Here is a 21,427-nt window from a genome sequence, read left to right on the forward strand (position 1 = left end):
CATTTGCCCATCCCCATCCAGTCTGCTCTGCCCTTTCATCATGGCTGATCCAATTTTCCTCTCAGCCCCAATATCCTGCCTTCTCTCTGTTTTCCTTCATGCCCTGATCAATCATGAATCTATCAACCCTCTTCTTAAATATACATAAAGACTTGGCCTCCACAGCTGTTTGTGGTAAAGACTTCCACAGATTCACCACTCTTTGGCTAAATAAATTCCTCCTCATCGCCGTTCTAAAAGGAAGCCCCTCTATCTTGAGACTGTATCCTCTGGTCTTAGACTCTCCCACCATAGGAAACATCCTCTCCACATCCACTCTATCAAGGCCTTTCACCATTCAATAGGTTTCAATGAGGTCATCCCTCATTCTTCTGAATTCTAGTGACTACAGACCCAGAGGCATCAAATGCTCTTCATGTGACAAGCCATTCAATCCTGGAATCGTTTTTGTGAACCTCCCTTAAAACCTCTCCAGTTTCAGCACATGCTTTCTCAGTTAAGGGACCCAAGCTGCTCACAATACTCCAAGTGAGGCCTCACCAGTGCCAGATAAAGTCTTAACATTACATCCTTGCTTTTATATTCTAGTCTTCTTGAAATGAGTGCTAGCATTGCAACACACACAAAATTGCTGGTGAACGCAGCAGGCCAGGCAGCATCTATAGGAAGAGGTACAGTCGACGTTTCGGGCTGAGACCCTTCATCAGGACTAACTGAAAGAAGAGATAGTAAGAGATTTGAGAGGGGGAGGGGGAGATCCGAAATGATAGGAGAAGACAGGAGGGGGAGGGATGGAGCTAAGAGCTGGAAAGTTGATTGGCAAAAGGGATACAAGGCAGGAGAAGGGGGAGGATCATGGGACGGGAGGCCTAGGGAGAAAGAAAGGGGGAGGAGAGCCCAGAGGAAGATGGAGAGCAGGCAAGGAGTGATTGTAAGAGGGACAGAGAGAGAAAAAAAGGGGGGGGGAGATAATAAACAAATAAATAAGGGATGGGGTAAGAAGGGAAGGAGGGGCATTAACGGAAGTTAGAGAAATCAATGTTCATGCCATCAGGTTGGAGGCTACCCAGATGGAATATAAGGTGTTGTTTTAGAGAAATCAATGTTCATGCTATCAGGTTGTTAGAGAAATCAATGTTCAACACCTTATATTATGTGGGCACATAGCCAAGTGGTTAAGGCATTCGACTAGTGACCTGAAGGTTGCTAGTTTGGGCCCCAGCTGAGGCAGCGTGTTGTGCCCTTGAGCAAGGCACTTAACCACACAGTGCTCTGCGACGACACTGGTGCCAAGCTGTATCGGCCCTTGCCCTTCCCTTGGACAACATCGGTGTCGTGGAGAGGGGAGACCTGCAGTATGGGCAACTGCCAGTCTTCCATACAACCTTGCCCAGGCCTGCGCCCTGGAGAGTGAAGACTTTCTAGGCGCAGATCCATGGTCTTGCAAGACTAACAGATGCCTTTATTATTTATTGTTTCTCTCTCTTTCCCTCTCACAATCACTCCTTGCCTGCTCTCTACCTTCCTCTGGGTCCCCTCCCCCTTTCTTTCTCCCTAGGCCTCCCGTCCCATGATCCTCCCCTTTCTCCAGCCTTGTATCCCTTTTGCCAATCAACTTTCCACCTCTTGGCTCCATCCTTCCCCCTCCTGTCTTCTCCTATCATTTCGGATCTCCCCCTCCCTCTCCCACTTTCAAATCTCTTACAATTTCTTCTTTCAGTTAGTCCTGACGAAGGGTCTCGGCCCAAAACGTCGACTGTACTTCTTCCTATAGATGCTGCCTGGCCTGCTGCATTCCACCAGCATTTTGTGTGTGTTGCTTCAATTTCCAGCATCTGCAGATTTTCTCGAGCTAGCATTGCATTTGGCTTCCTCACCACAGACTCAAACTGCATATTAACCTTTAGGGAATCCTGCATGGTTTCTGTACTCTACCATCCTTTCCCTGCCTCATTGGAACGTAACTATGCAGAACACCATGCACATATGCCCTGAACATTTGTCACGTTTCTGCCATACATTTTCCTGAGGACATCTGTTCCCAGTTTATGCTTCCAAGTTCCTACCTGATAGCTTCATATTTCCCTTTACTCCAATTAAACGCTTTCCTCACTTGCCTGTTCCTATCCCTCTCCAATGCTATGGTAAAAGAACAAGAATTGTGATCACTATCTCCAAAATGTTCTCTTACTGTGAGATCTGACACCTGACCAGGTTCATTTCCCAATATGTACCAGATCAAGTACAGCCTCTCCTCTTGTAGGCTTATCTACATATTTTGTCAGGAAACCTTCCTGAACACCCCATCTGAACCCCTTGCTCTAGTGAGATGCCAATCAATATTTGAGAAATTAAAATCTCCCACCACGACAACCCTGTTATTATTACGCCTTTTCAGAATCTGTCTCCCTATCTGCTCCTCAATGTCCTTGTAACTATTGTGTGGTCTGTAAAAAACACCCAGTAGTGTTATTGATCCCTTCCTGTTTCTAACTTCCACCCACAGAGACTCAGTAGACAATCCTTCCATGACTTTCTCCTTTTCTGTAGCCGTGACACTATCTCTGATCAGCAGTGCCATGCCCCCACCTGTTTTGCCTCCCTCTCTGTCCTTTCTGAAACATCTAAAGCCTGACACTCTTAAGTAACCATTCCTGCCCCTGAGCCATCCGAGTCTCTGTAATGTCCACAACATCACAGTTCTAAGTACCGATCTAGGCTCTGAGCTCATCCGCTTTGTTCATGATGCTTCTTACATTAAAATAGACACATCTCAAACCATTGGGCTGAGTGTATCCCTTCTCTATCACCTTCCTACTCTCCCTCTCGCACTGTCTCCAAGCTTTCTCTATTTGTGAGCCAGCCATCCCTTCCTCCGTCTCATCAGTTCAGTTCCCACCCCCCAGCAATTCTAGTTTAGCCTCTCCCCAATAGCCTTAGCAAACCTCCCTGCCAGGATATTGGTCCCCCTTGGATTCAAGTGCAATCCGTCCTTTTTGTACAGGTCATGCCTGCCCCAAAAGAGGTCCCAATGATCCAGAAATCTGAATCCCTGCCCCCTGCTCCAATCCCTCAGCCACGTATTTATCCTCCACCTCATTCAATTCCTCTACTTACTGTCGCGTGGCACAGGCAGTAATCCTGAGATTACTACCTTTGAGGTCCCGCTTCTCAACTTCCTTTAACTCCCTGTAGTCTGTTTTCAGGACCTCTTCCCTTTTCCTATCTATGTCGTTGATACCAATGAAGCTATTGTGTTCTTTGCTATTGTGGGGAGAAGGTACTTGACCAGGTGGGCAATAAGTAGATTTGGAGGGACTAAGTTCTTTCCACTGTTTGTTGAAGGTTTCATTGTGCTTCTGGGAAATGAATTTGTGACTATCAATACCATCCTGAATGGTGCTGCTAGGTGTTCAGTGGTCTGTATGCCAGTGATCCTTGTGAGTTCAATGGGGGTGTCCCTCTTTTGTATGGTGGCTTTGAAAATATACTTAAATCTTTTTCCATTGTGAACCTGATAATACCTTGTTGTTTGAGGATTCTGATGATCAGCATGCAACCAAAGTGATCTGCATGTCAAAGCCAACTGACTGTAATTTGTGCCTCATTTTGGCTGTGAGAGGACCTTACCTTGTTGCCATTTCACCTGCTGTGAATCATTGTCACCCAAGGTTTCACCATTTTGAAGTATCTAGATGACATTTGAATAAATGCACATTTAGCTGCAAGTTATTGTTGACTCATCCTCAAGCATGCAAGTGCTTTGGCCTTGTATTTAACAAACAAAGGACTCTAGCAATCTGATCCCTTCCCACTCCTAGTAGACAGCATCAGTCTCCAACAGAAAAGGTCTACAATGACCTTTACTATTTCCATATTGTTTTCCTAGAAAATGTACACCATTTCCCAGATCTTGGGAGCCACCTCTTAATGAAGACAAAGATCTAGTGAAATTCACCATTGTCATCACTGTCACAATAAAACCTTTGGCTGTCTGAGTAAAAGAATGTTTGAAGATCAAGACCTCAAATCCAAAACAAAGATCTACTGGGCAGTATTGATCCCTCTGATCCCACCTCATTGATATAAATCTAAAGCATTGACTACTAACATCAGGCACCTCTAAGTACTGGAGAGCTACCAACAACATCGTCATTTAAATACTGTACCAAGTTATAGATTTAATTTTGGAGTAAATATTTTTACTATCGCTTAGTTAACGTTTGCTCTTTCTAATACATACTGCCACTTCCTGATTACATAAGGTGTGTATTAAATTGACAGCGTTCATACTAAGAAGGCTAAATCTTCACCATCTCGAATTGACTGTACATGTACGCTAAATTCACCTGCTCCCTTCCATCCTACCTCTTTTTTGACTGACATTCTATACCCACTTGCTTCATCCTGTCCCTTTTCAAAGTGTACCAATTGTCATTTGCATTGCATTTTCTTTACTGTCCCTTTCTCTACCTATTTCCATTTGCCTTGGTGGAAGTGCAGTATTACTTTACAAAGAGCTGAAGCAAAAAAAAGGTTCATCTATTGTCATCGATGAAGACCTCGAGACACAACCTGGCACGGATGGAAAGCGTGCCCGACCCGACTGGATTTGAACTTGGGAACCTTCACTCCGGAGTCCAGCGCTGATGTCACTGAGCCATCAGCCTGGATATGATGGTGTCGAGACTAGCGCTTGATTTGGATTTAGGTGAGGGAGAGTTGCACAGCGTCAGCCTCACTCTCTCTTCCCAATTCCCATCTGGATCCAGTGGCAAGACAAGAGTCGAGAACCAAGCACTAAGATTATCAAAGGCAATATACGTACATAGTCACTTTTTCTCTTCTTCCTGGTATGTATTCTACCAATGTTTGTCTCAAAGTGGATATGACTTTTTTTGTAATTTTAGCATGTTTAATATACATTTTATTTGTTAAAATAAAATTGATTGAAGAACTATGAATGGGTCTTCCATTTTTGAGATGAAACTGCTTACTTTGTTGATGATATATAGTGATAGCCTAAGAGAAAATATGCAATACATTGGTAAATAAAGATATTACAGTTGGATACAAAGGCATATGTTAGTAATCATACCCTCTTGTTCCTTGCGGACAAAATTATCCATTTGAGTGTCACCTTGAAAATGTTATACTTAGCTACAATATTTCAAGAAATAGGCTTAATGAAAACAAAAAGATCTTGAGAATTAAAATCAGTAACATCAATATGAGTATTTAATCCTACAGAAGTTCATTTCAGATGTTGGATTGCTAACTCAATCTTCCTTTTTTGAGAAAGAGATTATCTGTTATAGTTGCCAATGATGGAATGATTTAGATATGTCAGTCATTGGATTTTAAGGAGGGAATGATAGATGAGTGTATTATAAGAAGAAAGATTCTTTCATGAAGGGGCTGAGAGGAAAATTGGATCAGCCATGATGAAATGGCGGAGCACACGCAATGGGCCAAATGGCGTGATTCTGCTCCTATATCTTATGATCTAATGAACATGGTTTTTTATGCAAGTGTTTAAGCTTTTCAATTATACTTACTCAGATCTTTTAAAGAAACCCTAAAGAGAAAGATTTTTTTTTAAACATGTTGACTTCACAACGTTATCATTCACTTATTGCAGATGAATGCTGTATTGTATAGTCAAATATTTGAGAACATTTGTACATGGATAAAATGAGCAGAGGGCTGGCATAGGTAAAACTGCAAGGAAGGAGTGATATTGGATACTTAGAGTGGAAGACTATCTTTGGTTAATGTGTAGGTTGGTGGTTTGACTTAGACATAATCATTCCCCTGCAACAATTGTACTCTCCACCTATTTCAATGACTTTGACTTGGTATTCATATTTATGAGAATCCTCGCCATTAATTTAGTCGACAATCAATCTTTCCTGAATCAGAAATGTTCATGTTGTATTCAAGATTACTTTGATAATTTGAGTATCAATGGTATAATAATTACAAATAGAATATATATCATTGACAACAGGAATTCTGCAGATGCTGGAAATTCAAGCAACACACATCAAAGTTGCTGGTGAACGCAGCAGGCCAGGCAGCATCTCTAGGAAGAGGTACAGTCGACGTATCAGGCCGAGACCCTTCGTCAGGACTAACTGAAGGAAGAGTTAGTAAGAGACTAAGAAGGAAGAGTACTAGCTCTTCCTTCAGTTAGTGCTGACGAAGGGTCTCAGCCTGAAATGTCAACTGTACCTCTTCCTAGAGATGATGCCTGGCCTGCTGCGTTCACCAGCAACTTTGATGTGTGTTGCCCATACATCATTGACTTTTTTTTTGGAACACTTTTCCTGCTTCAGTGTTAGTTACAATGTGCATAGATGAGATTGAAAGTTGCAAAGTTGAGTTCTGAGTGTAGGCAACACTGTTTCTTCTAGAGTCTTGCAGTTCAGTGGCACTGCACATTTAATAGTTATCTGATGATGTCCCATCTAATAAAGATGAATGTCTTTTTCCTGAAATAAAAAATAATGCTGGAAATACTCAGCAGGTCAGGGAAGATCTGTAGAGAGGGAAGAGTTGTTTCACGTTACAAAGGGAAGAGATTAGAACATGCCTTTGGAATTTCATCACATTGTAGGTGGGTCAGAAATTATGTGGATCGATTCATTAAATTTACGTGGTGGTTGGATAAAAGATGATGAGAATGAAAATTACCTTGTTTGTAGGAAGAAGGAGAAGGGATGAGAGCATAAATTTCATGAATATAAAGGACATGATTGTGAGCCTTGGTAACTTTTTCATTCAATTCTTAATTGAATTTTCCAAATGCTTAATTGGAAAACTTACTTGAAAATAATGAGTTAAATGATTACACTTGTCTTCACTTCTCATGAGTTTTGAGACAATTTGAAATAATTAGACAATGGAGAAATTAAACAGTAGGAATTATACATTTTTTGCTTAAGTAGCTTATATGTAGTAGGAAAAGTAGCTTCATACTATGTTTTGGAAGTTGTTAGTGCATAATATAGATTATAATTAGTAATTAATTCAGTGATCTGATTCTCAAATTGGTGTTCCAGCCAATTCAGGTGCTTCTTGGGTTTCAACAACTGGTACAGTATCCTGTTCACCGAAAAATAAGTTTCGAAGATGAGGAAAACAGGCATAGATATATGTACTTAAAGGGCGTTGCAGCTTATTTTTCTCAAGCCGAATATAGGTCAGATGGTTTGGATTCGTTATGTTGGTTGTAGGACACATCAAAGTAACATTAAGCGCTGTAAGGAAAAAGAAAGACATTATTAGCAATCAAATGAACATTGTGTGACATTTATAGATATTACTGTACTTAAGATTACAGTGGGTTCACAATCATCATGGAATGGATCAGAGTCTATGCACTTGTGTCTCCTCGAATTACAAAACATTGGATTGAACAGTTGGTCTGCCATATTGATGGAAAAAAATCACAAATTTAATCTCTCATATGGTTTAGTAGTTCGTGTGCTGATTTTGGTGCCATATCTTCCTTAATTTCTCAATATTAGATAAGGAAATGTCAAGTTGGCTTTTTATAACCTTTAAAGTCATAAAGTTATTCACAGAAACAGACCCTTTGACTGAACTCGTCTACACCAACCAAGGTGCCTACTTGTGGTAGTCCTATTTGCTTGTGTTTGGCCCCCATTTCTTTAAATCCTTCCTATTCATATACCTGTCCAAATGTCTTTTAAGAATTATAATTGTACTCAGCTCTACCACTTTCTCCGGAACTCATTCTTTATACCTGCTACCATCTGTGTGAAAAAACTCATAGCTCCCTTAAATCTTTCCCCTCTTATCGTAAACCTATGACCTCTAAACACAGGAACTTCTGCAGATGCTCTAGCTCCAGAACAATGTGCACAGAATGTGCAAGGAGCTTAGCAGGTCAGACAGCGTCCATGGAAATGAATAAACAGTCCATGTTCAGGTCAAGCCCCGTCTTCAGGACTGGAAAGGAAGGGCGAAGATGCTAACATTAAAAGATGAGGGGAGTGGAAGGAGGATAGCTGGAAGGTGATAGGTGAAACCAGGTGTGTGGGAATGGTAAAGGGTTGGAGAGAAAGGAATCTGATAGGAGAGGAGGACCATAGGAGAAAGAGAAGGAGGAGGGGACCCGGGGGAGATGATGGGTAGGTGAGAAAAGGTAAGAGGCCAGAGTGGGGAATAGAAGAAGAGGGGAGGGAGAGGGATTTTCTTTTACCAAAAGGAGAATTTGATATTGATGCCATCAGGTTGATGGCTACACAGTGTTGTTGCTCTACCCTGACGGTGGCCTCATTGTGGCACAAGAGGAAGCCATGAGCTAACATGTCGGAACGGGAATGGAAATCGGAATTAAAATGTTTGGCCACCAGGAAGTCCTGCTTTTGGTAAGTAGGGTGGAGATGCTCGATGTAGTAGTGTTCAAATTTAAGATGGGTCTTACTGGTAGCGGAGGCTGCTTCGGGAGCACCAGATACAATAGAAGACCCCAGCAGATTGGCAGGTGACGTTTTGCCTCACCTGGAAAGACTGTTTGGCCCCTAAATGGAGGTGAGGAAGGAGGTATATGGGCAGGTGTAGCGCTTTGACATCTTGCAGAAATAAGTGTCTGGACGGAAATTAGTGGGGAGGAACGAATGGACGAAGGAATCATGAAGGGAACAATCCCCGTGGAAAGCAAAGAGTGGGGACAAATGTAAATATGTAATTGGTGGTAGGATCCCTTTGGAGACGTGTTGGATGTGGAGGCTCATGGGATGGTAGCTGATGACAAGAGGAACACTATTAATGTTAAGCCTGCGAGAAGATTGGGTGAGCACAGTTGTCCAGGAAATAGAGGAGATATAGGTGAGGGCAACATCAATGGTGGAGTGAGGGAAACTCTGTTCTTTGAAGAAAGCTGTGACTATTCACCTTAATTCTACTCACCACCTCTACTCCAGGAGAAACATTCCAGCCTATCTAGTCCATCCTTGTAGCTCATACCCTCCAATCCCAGCAATGTCCTTCTCTGCAACCTTTCTGGGTTACTCCAGTCATTACTCATAGCACGGCATCCTGAAACACACATAATCCAAGTGCATTCTCTCCAACATCATTTATAGCTGTAACATGATGTCCCAACTCCTATACTCAGTACTTAACCAATGAAAGCAAACATGGCATACACCTTCTTTACACCCTGTCTACCTATATTGTCACTTTCAGTGAACTATTTACTCATATTCCTTGACCTATCTGTTCTGCAATACTACCCAGGGTTCCTTGTTGTGATTCAATGCATCTCTTTGCACTTGTCTGAATCAAATTCCATCTGCCATTCTTTTGCCCACTTTCCCAGTTGATCTCAAATCTGTTAAATACAATGCAGAACTTTTTTCACTGTCCAATATACCACTAATTTTGGTGTCATTCATAACCTTACTAATTGTGCACCATTTCCCATCCAAATTATTGATATAAATGAAAACCAGCATTGGACCCACCACTGGTTACAGACCTCCAGTCTGGAAAATAACCGTCCAGTACCACCATATAACTCCTACTAAAAAGCCAATTTTGTCTCTAGCTCGCCTTATTCCCATGTGATCGAGTCTTCTGGACTGGCCTATCAAGTGGATCCTTGTCAAAGGCCTTGCTAAAGTCCATGTAGTCAATCTCTACTGCCCTGTGTATGTCAATCCTCTTGATAACCTCTTCAGGCAACTTGGTACAATTTCCTTGCTTGCCATACAAAGCCATGCTGACTCCAGTTACTTTCCCACCACTGATGTTTAGCTCACTTTATTCAATGTTCCTTGAAAAAAAAACCATTTTCCTCCCAGCCAACTATAATTACTGAACCAGAATGTATCCTCAGTAACTAAAATATAAAAAACTTTTGAGTATTGAATTCACTTCTCTTAATCCCTGATCTCTAAAATCCCTGTTTCTCTAAAAGTTCCTGTTTCTGGCATTTTCTGCTCTTTATCTCTCACCCCCCAACATCATCCCTCATCTTTGCCACATCCTTTTTGAACAAGTGTCAACATTCTCTTCTTGGTAATGAATGATGTAAAATATTATTTCAGTATTCAGGATGTATCTCTTTTTTGTCTACAGTGCCTGTTCCTTTCTTAGCCACCCTTTAGTTGATACCACCAGATTGTAATCCTATAGGAATATTTGTATTTGCAGCTTGGTTGGGGTGAGAGTTGAAATTTTGTCACTGAATTTAAATGAAGGTTATTTATCAAAGGAAAAAAGGTAGTCAGGTGTTGATGCAAAAACTGGGGTATTACATGGATGGACTTTATAAAATGTAACAGGAATGTTGTAAATATGCAGCAGATCATTCAGAATTTTTCCGATTAGTTTTCTTTAATTATATCCTATCAGAAAAATTCATTTTGTTTCTTTATCCACAAATCCATACTATCTGCTGAGTATTTACATCACTTTGCTCCAAGGTGTAATTATACCATTATGATTTTAAAAATATATCAGGGCAGCACGATAGCATAGTGGTTAGCACAACATTTTACAGTACAGGCAACCCGAGTTCTATTCCCACCGCTGCCTGTAAGCAGTTTGTACGTTCTCCCCGTGACTGCTTGGGTTGCCTCTGGGTGCTCTGGTTTCCTCCCACAGTCAGAAGATGTACCAGCTGGTAAATTAATTGGTCATTGTAAATGATCCCATGAGTAGGCTAGGATTAAATTGGGAGATTGCTGGGTGGCATGGCTCAAAGGGCCAGCAGGACCTGTTCCATGCAACATTTCAATGAAAATTCCAACATTTGCTATATATTATTTTTATAAAACATGTTCCTTCTTGAACTTAATGCACTTTGATGAGTCGTTTTCAGATTAGCACCACCTCAGCATGAACATGCATCTAATACAATTATTTTAAAAATCGTTACTTTTGGTTAGTAAGAATGTAACATAATAGTATGCATACTTGTAAAATCATTATTGTTCAGATACAGGTGTTCTAGATTCCTTGAAACGTAGAAAGTTTTAGTCAGTTGGTTGTGACCTAGATTCAGTTCCATTAGTTTTGAGAGGTTGAACACACCATATGGAACTTGTTTAAGCTTATTGCGTGCCATCCTTAATGAAATGAGATTTGGAGTTTTTCTGAAGTAATTGGCTGGGATGGACGATATAGAGTTGTTTTCAACTGAAAGTTGTAGTAGAGAAGCTGGGAGGTCTCCAGGCAAGGATTTGAGTTTGTTACTGCGCAGGTTTAGCTGTAGGAGACTCTTCATTTTTCCAAGGTGATTTCCCTTAACTGCACCATCAGGGAGTCGGTTATTACCAAGATCCAAAATTGTAACATTTATCAATGATCGTATAGTATCAGCAGGTAGTTTAGTAATTTTGTTGAAACCCAAAGAAAGTCTTTCAAGACTGTTAGGTAGTGGAGCTGGGATTTCTTCAAGTTTGTTGTATGCTAGGTTAAGAGTAATCAGATGTTTGAGTTTGCCGAAAACACCTTTGGCGATCTTGGAAGACTTCAATTTATTGCGACTTAAATTAATTTCTTGAAGCAATGTTGCATTAACAAAAGCATTTTCTGGCACACTTTCTATTTCATTGAACTGAAGGAAAAGATATCTCACATGCGCTGGAATATTGGGAATATTTGTGAGTTTTCGATTATCACAGTACATAGCCAAAGGAAATGATGGTACGCACCGACATTCACGAGCACACTCTCTGGGAAATGGTCCATATAGTTCAAAATTTATGGGTGTACGAATGCTTCGTTGATGTTGTTGGGAAGACGAATAATCGACTTCTTGACAAAGAATATTTACACCGAAGAGAAGTATGAAAATTGGCAGCCTTGTGATGAAGGCCATTCTTATGGTGACAGTTTTGTCTCTATTGAAATTAAAATGAAGGCAAGACTTAGATAATATCAACGGAATTTTTCCAAATGTTGATTTGTTTAAAAGGAGAGTGGAATTACAACCACAATGTAACTTATTATTATCTTATCCTATTGAAGGATATTTCCTTAAATTAAAAAGTCAGTTTTATATTTTTGGGGTAAAAATAATAGACGTTTAGCTTCCCAATTAAGGGCTGCTAAAGCTAAAAGACAAATTTTAAAGATTCGTAAAGATAATGGAGATATAGTAAGTAATTATGAAGACATTAATGATATTTTTCAGGATTTTATTCCATTCTTTATAAACCTCAGTTTCCTGCAGATCCCTCCAAAATGAAGGCTTTTTTATCTAAGATTAAATCTCCTCAAATTACTGCTGAAGACCAACAGACCCTTGATGCTCCAGTTGTTGAGCATGAAATTCAGAAAGCTATATGGTCAATGCAATCAAGTAAACCTCCTGGACTTGATGGTTATTCGGTAGGATTTTACAAAAAATTTGAAAAATTACTTTCTCCATACCTTTCAGAAATATTTCATGAATCTTTTGAGAAAGGCAATTTACCTTCTTTTTATGAAGCTTCTGTTTCTTTAATCCTTAAGAAAGATAAAGACCCTACTGAATGCTCATCTTATGGACCTATTTCACTATTAAATGTGGATGCTAAAATTCTTTCTAAGATAATGGCTAACTGTTTTGGAAAACATTTTATCTAAAATTATCTCTATGGATCAAACAGGCTTTATTAGAGGCCGTTATTCTTTTTCTAATGTTCGGAGATTGATGATCATTATATATTCACCATTATCCAAAACACCCCAATGTGTTATTTCTCTGGATGCAGAAAAGACATTTGATAGAGTTGAATGGACTTATTTGTTTAATGTATTTGAGAAACTTGGCTTTGATAATAATTTTAATAAGTGGATTCAAATAATCTATACGAGCCCTATCGCTACCGTTATCACTAATAACCTTAGGTCTCCCTTTTGTTTACTTTCACGAGGTACTCGACAAGGGTGTCCATTAAGTCCTTTATTATTTAATATTGCACTGGAGCCTTTGGCTATAACAATTCGTGAAGCTAAAAACATTCATGGTATTTCTATAAATGGGACCATACATAAGACCTCTCTTTATGCAGATGATCTTCTGGTTTGTATCTTAATTCCAATATTTTGGAATTATTAAATGATTTTGGAAAACTTTCAGGATATAAACTTAATTTAAATAAAAGTGAATTGTTCCCTTTAAATGTTCCTGTTTTTATATATAATGATATTCCATTTAGAATTGTGAATTCTTTTAAATATTTGGGTATTATCGTTACAAAAAACTATAAGGATCTTTATAAAGCTAATGTAGTTCCTTTATTGGACTCTACGAAACAATTATTTTCTAGATGGAATTCTCTTACACTTTCTTTAATAGGTCGTATTCATTCTGTGAAAATGATGATTTTACCTAGATTTTTATATATTTTTCAAAATATACCTATTTTTCTAACTAAAATTTTTTTTGATCAAATTGATTCTACTATTTCATCCTTTATTTGGAATAATAAAAAACCAAGAGTTAATAAGTTTCATTTACAAAAATCCAAAAAAAGGATGGTGGACTCGCACTATCCAAATTAAGGTTGTATTATTGGGCTGTTAATATTCGACAACTACGTTTTTGGTTACATTGGCTCGATAAGAACCAAAAACCAGCTTGGATTAATTTGGAATTTAAAGCTATTAATCAGTTTTATTTAACTTCATTATTAGGAGCTCCATTACCTTTACAACTTGCTAAAATTTCCAATTTAAATCTCTACCTTATTATTAAACAGTCCTTACGGATTTGGTTTCAGTTTCACAACTCTTTTAATTTCAAACAATTTAAATTGTCTAGCCCTGTATTTTGAAATTTGCTAATTAACCCTTCAATTACTGATCCCATTTTTCTTTTATGGAGAAATAAGGGGATCTGTTTTTTTGCAGATTTATTTAGTGATGGTCGATTGATGACTTTTGAAGAGTTAATTAGCAAATACTCTCTGTCTCATACACATTTCTTGCAATATTTTCAGGTTAGACATTTTTTACAAAAATATGTTTCTACGTTTCCATAAAAATCTGATTTGTTGGATACTATTTTGAATATGAATCCTTTAGTGAGAGGTTCCATTGGTAGAATTTATAATTTATTTTTTACTACAAAAAGATAACCTCTCATTCAAGATTGGGAGAGAGAACTTATTATGACTTTTGTAAATGAAGATTGGATGCGAGTTCTGAAAATGGTTAATTCTTCTTCGATATGTGCTAATCATTGTTTAATTCAGTTTAAAAATTTTCACCATTATTATTTAACAAAGGAGAGGCTATCCAAAATATTTCCTAATATAGATAATTATTGTGATGGGTGCAAAAATGTAGCTACTTTGTCACATATGTTCTGGTCATGTCCCTCACTGAAATCTTTTTGGAAATCTTTATTTTCTATAATTTCTAAAGTTTTGAAAATTAATTTACAACCTAATACGTTGACTGTTCTATTTGGAATAGTTCCGCATCATATTCAGGGTATTTCATTTTCAAACCAACATGTAATTGCATTCATTACATTGTTGGCAAGAAGGGCTATTTTATTGAAGTGGAAAGATACCTCTGCTCCTACACTAATTCAATGGTTTTCCCATTAGTCTGGAAAAAATTAAAGTAGAAATTTTGATCCCCGATTCGATTTTGAGAGAAGGTGGGGCTCTTTTGCCAAATATTATCATTTAATTTGAATTAATTTATATGATTTCCTTCCAATTTTATGTTATATAAATGTGACTTGGCGGTTGTTGTTCTCTTTTTCTTCTTTTTTATATATATATATATATATATATATATATTTAAATGATTGTAAGACGTATTGCTCCGGGAGTTGGTTGCTAATGTTTTTTTTTGTTTGTTTTGTAGTTAGTGGGTTTTTTGTTTCAGTTAGTTGGGGTTCTCCTTTTTCCCTCTTTTTCTTATATAAATTTTTTTTTCATTAGCACATATGATTTTTTCTTCAGCTTTATTAATTACATATACACTAATTTGTTGAACTTCTGTATTTTATAGCTGTCGAAGATTATATATCAATAAAAAGATTTCAAAAATGAAAATGAAGGCAAGAGAATGGAGAATAAATAACAAAGGAGCAATCAGTTGATATAACAAAATAGGCAGTGACAATGATACAATTCTCTTTTACATAGACAAAAAAGATTCATTCTTATACAAAGCATCCTGCTATAACTTGATGGGGTGGTTCAGGAGTGGTCAAAAATAACTGGAAGCAAACCTTCTTTTAGACGCTTTCAATAACAGAATGATAACTCAGGCATTCCACTTGAATATATATCACTTCCAGGCGATGTTCATGTTTTTTTTCACCAGACTATGATGAATAATTGAATGCCTCTGGATAAGCACTGTACTTTCCGTACTGAGGGTTAAATCACTTACTCTTACTAAAGTGTTTATTTTTACTCTATTGATGATTTCTGTCATTAATTTTCTTCTGAAGGCATTAGCAATTTTAATTGTAACAAGTAAAATAATAAAAATGGACCCACCTGTTTGATAGGAACTGCAGACTGAAAGTTTGACTTTCTTTCAGTTCAGACTGTCTAACATTGCCTAGTTTTCTTTATATATTTTAGAAATTGGAGAATCTGCATATGGGTGATCAAATAGGTCAATACTGAAGTGGCAGGAGCAGAATGTTACCTGCCAGCTTTCGCTAACAGAGCTTAGGAAAATTGATTGTGGAAATTAATTAGAAAGGAAGTAACAATGTAACAATTTTAGAGACTACCAACAAGATCCATCATGCAACTGCTGCTCCACAACTGCAGCTGTCTTGGCTATACTTTAAATGACAATCTGCCAAAGCAAACTCAAAGTGTAAATTGGTGTAGGTGGCTGGCCTCATTAGAAAATACCTACATTGTTTTGTCACCAGATTGGTTCAGTTTTTTTTTCTTCATCTTTGTGGGTATCCTAACTACATGCTTTCTAAGACTATCTAATGATCTACTGTATTATGAATATCTACTCCTGTTAGGATATCTATTCCAATTATTTTAGTGTTTAGCAACAGAATAAATGGCTATAGCCACTTATATAGAATTGCTTCTGGTAGAATTGGGAATTCCTGCCTTGGCCACAATTGATAGAGCCCTTCAGATATTTAAGCTGTGGCAACTGAATATAATTTTGTTAGTGAAGGCTCTTTCGTGAACAAATTGATGAATTGCTTTACTAAAAAGTCATGTAACGAGCTTCCTCTGCTGCAACTGGTTTTACAATAATGAAGTATGGAATTAGGCTTTATGTGGGGGGGGGGAGAGATATTTTAAAATTTCCATTCATTTAAAATATTTTCAACTTGTGGAATATCTTTCAGTAATATCATCAGTTTTCTGGTCATAGTCACCATGTGAAGTTCTCCTATCAGCTAATCCTCAGCTTGCAAGAATTTCATAAAGTATTCATCGAAAAACTGTTCAATTTACATCTACATCTCTATTTAGAGCATCAATGTTTGTAATTGCTTTCCATGAGATTAGCTGTATTGTTAGCAATATTTCATCCAAAGGAAAAGCAGGACTTTACATCCATAAGAATATACATGTCCTTTTGAAGATGAAAAGTATCTTTTTTCAGGATGTATTTGGAAGAATAAGTAATGATTTGCCTTTTGCAGCTTAGGTAATTCAGGGCCTTAGAAAATATTTGGAGGATTGTTGTGCTATTGCCTCATTGCCAAGGCTGTCTTCTGATCATCTGCATTAAGCTGATATTGACAGCTAAGTTTACGTACGCTGCAAGAGCGGAGCATTTTAATCTTATGAGTGCTATCTTACAGAACACAAGGAGCAATATGTATGATAGGTCTAGATAGAGTAGATGTGGAGAGAATGTTTCTTATAGCGGGGGAGTCTAGGACCAGAGGGAACAGGGATACTATTTAGGACAGAGATGAGGAGAAATTACTTTAGCTAGAGGATAATAAATCTGTGGAACTCATTGCCACAGATAGCTCTGGAGGCCAAGTTATTGAGTATATTTAAAGTAGAGGTTGATCAGTTCTTGATTAGTCAAGGTGTTATAGGTTACAAGGAAAAGGCAGGAGAATCGGATTGAGAGGGATAATAAATCAGCCATGATGGAATAAAGGAATAGACATGATGGGTCAAATGGCCTAATTCTGCTCCTATATCTTGTGGTCTTATGGTCTGTACTACTTTACAAATATTGTACTCTCTAAATTGTCGGAATACATGTGAAATCTAGTACTGAAAGAGAATAAGTTTCCTTCTACTAAACTCAAGAAGTCCTTTTCCATAACATTGTCTGTTCTGCTGTACATCAGCTTATGATCTTCTGAAGCTGATGTCCATGCTTACTTATCTTTCAACATGTTGACTTCACTTTTGATCAGGCTTTACTCATTCTTCTCCTTTTGGTTCAGCTGATTTAAAATTCTTTTACCTGGCTCCTAGCTTGCATCAGGATACTGTATGTTCGACCATTGCCTCCATTTGCTCATAGACTTATTATGATTCAAAGATGAGCAGTTTGTAGATTTTAAAACTATTTCTGCCACTTCTGCAATTCTCACAGATACTGCATCTGCATTTCTGATTCTGGTTTTCATACAAAAACTTTTTTGTTCTGAAAATAGTTGTATTAATTTGGTAAGTGCAAGATTCTTCTGAGGCCTGGCCTTGTAGAAATGAAATCTTTCTTTCCTTTTGAACCAAAGTAAAAAATATATTCTTGACTCCGCAAAATAACAGTATACTTTAAAGTACGTTGTTCACCATCATATAAAGCACATTTTTGAATTTATTTGCCAGTATTCTCCTATAATAACAAAATGATTTGTGTTTTGTGTAGTAAGATTTGAGTCAGCTGACTGTAAGCAGGTTCATCTTGTACTTCTAATAGTGAGGGAACAATCTAACCCCTTTTACTAGGGGGAAAGTTCAGATAAGAAGACAATTGATATAGAGTAAGTTACCTTATATAAATTGATGGATCATATTTCCACAGGTGAGAACAAGGCATTACTAGGAACAAGGAAATAGAGACTAAGTCATCTTTTACTGACATGCAAAGTTGTAGAGAAGGATTCACGGTGGGCATTCAGCTCAAAATGCTGTTGAATGCATTGTTTGGATCTGATTGTTATTCTAGGATCTTAATTTGCAGCTGACCTAAAGGGCCTAGTTAATTTGGAATTAATTAGAATTGGATGATGAATCTTTGCAGAGCTATAATAATAATAATTCTCCAATATACTACTGATTTTTTTTCTTTGTTAATCAAGGACTAAATCTTTATGCCATCAGTTTTGGTGACCACCTCTACAGTACCTCTTTTTTTAAGTTAGTCAGAACTGCTTGTTGTTCATGAATCAGTATTGAATGATGGAAAACTTGTCCGGGAAGATCTACTCAAAGAGGACAAAGTGTAATGGCAAGTGTTAAGGTTGTTATATTGTTCTCTGTAACGTAACAGGGAACGAATGTGGTTCATTGATAAATACATCATCTAATGTGGTTTGTAAGATGAGAAAGTATGTCAAATGTTATTTCTTGGTTTTTGTTGATGATGCTAGTTGGTGAGAACGGTGCATCTGGGTGCTAAATCTTATTAGAGTCTCCAAAATGAGGTGGAGGTGGAGTGGGGTAAGGGAAAAAGAACCTGTGACATTCTGATTATTGCTCAATAAACAATTTTTTACAACTGTGTTTCTGATTGTGCTTGGTCATAACACTCAAGATTCCATATTAAGAATAACAGGCACCTATGAAACTCTAAGCAAAGATATGTAACTTCCTATATCTTTTATTTTCATTGCACAGCACTTATTGCATTTGATTTTCATTCCTGTGTAGAATTCTGCAAATCTTTTTATTTTCTATTGCCAATCCATTACTATGCAGTTCTTTTCCTAGGCTTTGTAAGTTATACATTCCTGCTTAATTTTGTTTTATAATTTTAAGAGTAATTGCTTCTCAAAATTTGACACTGATTAGTTTTTGAAGACCAATGTTAAATTGCTATCTTATTTTATGAGGTACATTTATTTTTTCCCCTAATTAGAATGTGTTTATATATTAATTAATAACAGTGTAGCAAATTCTGCTAATTAATTATACTAATCCAATGTTTTCTCTGTGATTTTGTTTTTATGGATTGTAGTATTTTATTATTGCTGATGCAAAAGTATTTCCAAATGGTTAAATCTGTCTTGGATATTGCTCGTTACACACAGTTTGACAATTGAGGTACTGATAAAGTTGTGGATTAAAGATTTCAAGTTCTAGGTAGTTGTATTGTTATCTCTTTCTTGTTCAACAGTGTCATTTGTGACAGTATAATATTTTTTTTAAATGCTGAAGACTTCACACAGTTACAAATATTTACAAAGATATTGAAACACAGATTTTCCATAATTTATAACTTAAAATTAAAAGAAACATTAGTTGCCATAACCCAGTAAAACTACCTGAAATTGGCAATCCTAACTAATCTTTAAGTTAACCATGAAGTTTTGCTGAAATAAAAATAGGTCATAACTGCGTTCGTACATTTATGAGCTTCATCTGAATGAATACCTAAATTGCCATTTCTTAATAAGTTCTTTTGACATGCAAACGAAATCAGTTTTTCTTCCACCATGTAAACTGGGTTTAAAAGAAAAAGAAATTGAACCTTTTCTGGTTATAGTGTTAGAAAATACCTTTCTTTGAATTGAAGGGCCAGGCCACCTGGAGACGTATTAAATCTTGAAGTTAACATTTCAATATTAATGCAGTATCAGCTGTTGCATTTTCCTGCTTTTTGATGCAGATTCTAAATCATTATCCAGATTATGAAAATTAATATTAGTGAAATGCATTGGTGTCATTCTCTGGAGCATTCCCAAAATAATAAAACAAACTTACAAATTTGTATTAAATTTAGAAATAAAAGCCTTTTCCCATTATTTAAACATGCCACTGAATCTTAATTTAATTGTTCTTTATCATGGAATAGCATGCAAAATATCTTACAAAGGCATTGGATGAAAGATGAAAAATTATATAAATGGAAGATGAAATCAATTGCTATTCTCAACTTTTGATTTAAACATTTCATCATATCTGATAAAGTTCTTTGCTTGCATTTTGGGAGTTGAAAACCTTAATGCACAAATCATTTATAGATTCTCAGGCAAGATGATTCACAGAACAAAAAAACGTAATATGATTGTGAAAGATACTGCTTTAATATTGGTTTTCTTTACTAAGCTTATCCTTACCTTAGAAGCAATGCTCTGCTGATGGTGTCTTCATTGTATAGATTAATCTGGAAACCAAAAGCCATTTGCTCACTGACTGCTCAGTTTTATGGTTAAATGTTTTTGCCAGCATATATGAATAAGAAATCTGGAATATTTCCTCTGAGACAAAGCATAAGGAATTAATAGAGGGCTTAAATGGAACAATATGGGTTGGGTTTATTCTTGTGTCTGGATATGCCAAGTTTATTTGACTGTTAATTCAATTGAGTTGTTCATGAAATCTGAAGACATAACCTTTTCACTAATAGAATTTGAAAGTCCATAAACATAGCTCAAGAAAATATGAAAAAAAAGAAATCTGTGTAAGAGCCTTAATAGCTTCTCTTCTGAGGAGCTCAGAAGAGGCACCATACAGGTCACAGCACTCGCTGGTATGATTGAGGGCCTTTTTCTATGCTGTAAAACACTATGAGCTGCTTCTTACCCAGCCATACAGTTCTATGGCTTAGTGCAGTCATTTGGACAAAATGCTCATTTAACAAAAATATTGATGAATAATTTTGATAACATTATTAACATAGAAAAGTATTCAGTAAATATTGATAAGCATGAGGCCTGGGAAAAAAATACCATAAATGATAATCTTCCTTGCAGCGTTGCTGTAAGTCAGAATCAGGTTAAATATCTCTAGCATATGTCATGAAATGTGTTGTTCTGTGGCAGCAGTGCTTTTCAATACATAATAAAAAAACTGTAAATTCCAATAAATATATATAAAAATATAAATTAAATAAGTAGAGCATAAATAGAGGGGAAAAGACTGTTCACTCATGATTCCCAAGCAATCTGACAGAGCTTGAGCAGTTTTGTAAAGAAAAATGGGGGGAAAATTGCAAAGCCCAGATGTGCAAAGCTAATCAAAACCTATCCACACAGACTCAAGGCTGTAATTGCTGCCAAAGGTGTATTTAGTAAATACTGACTTGAAGGGGGTAAATACTTAATGCAATCAATTATTTTGTGTTTTATATTTGTAATTAATTTAGATCACTTTGTAGAGATAAGTTTTCGCTTTGACGTGAAAGAGTCTTTTTCTGTTGATCAGTGCCAAAAAAGCCAAATTAAATCCACTGTGATTCAATGTTGTAAAACAATAAAATGTGAAACTTTCCAAGGAGGATTAATACTTTTCATAGGCACTATATATATCAC

At 37.0% G+C, this 21,427-nt stretch overlaps 2 protein-coding genes across 3 annotated transcripts in view; one reads left to right on the forward strand and one right to left on the reverse strand.

The window, feature by feature from the left end:
- cenpp (centromere protein P) overlaps positions 1-21,427 on the forward strand; it is a 289,475-nt gene that overhangs the window by 103,013 nt on the left and 165,035 nt on the right. The gene's annotated exons all lie outside the window — the stretch shown is intronic.
- On the reverse strand, positions 6,260-20,320 carry omd (osteomodulin). 2 transcript variants are annotated; one of them, XM_063068343.1, is made up of 4 exons: positions 20,234-20,261; positions 17,945-17,993; positions 10,954-11,882; positions 6,260-7,262 (listed from the first exon to the last, which is right to left on the reverse strand). In XM_063068343.1, the coding sequence occupies exons 2-4, from the start codon at positions 17,989-17,991 to the stop codon at positions 7,048-7,050; spliced, it is 1,191 nt and encodes a 396-aa protein (XP_062924413.1). In that variant the 5' UTR covers positions 17,992-17,993; positions 20,234-20,261; the 3' UTR covers positions 6,260-7,047. The 2 variants fall into 2 exon arrangements, with proteins under 2 accessions (XP_062924413.1, XP_062924412.1); XM_063068342.1 differs by lacking the exon at positions 17,945-17,993 and having other exon boundaries at positions 20,234-20,320.

This window comes from Mobula hypostoma, chromosome 15 (assembly GCF_963921235.1).
Source record: "Mobula hypostoma chromosome 15, sMobHyp1.1, whole genome shotgun sequence".
NCBI classification, from domain to species: Eukaryota; Metazoa; Chordata; class Chondrichthyes; order Myliobatiformes; family Myliobatidae; genus Mobula; species Mobula hypostoma.

Coding starts and splice junctions, on each gene's coding strand:
- omd (XM_063068342.1), bottom strand. CDS start 20,298: ATGGCTTTTGGTTTCCAGATTAATCTATACAATGAAGACACCATCAGC. Junction 11,883..20,233: donor AGCAGAGCATTGCTTCTAAG/GTAAGGATAAGC, acceptor TAATTTCAATAG/AGACAAAACTGTCACCATAA. Junction 7,263..10,953: donor GAACAATAATGATTTTACAA/GTATGCATACTA, acceptor TTTTCCTTACAG/CGCTTAATGTTACTTTGATG.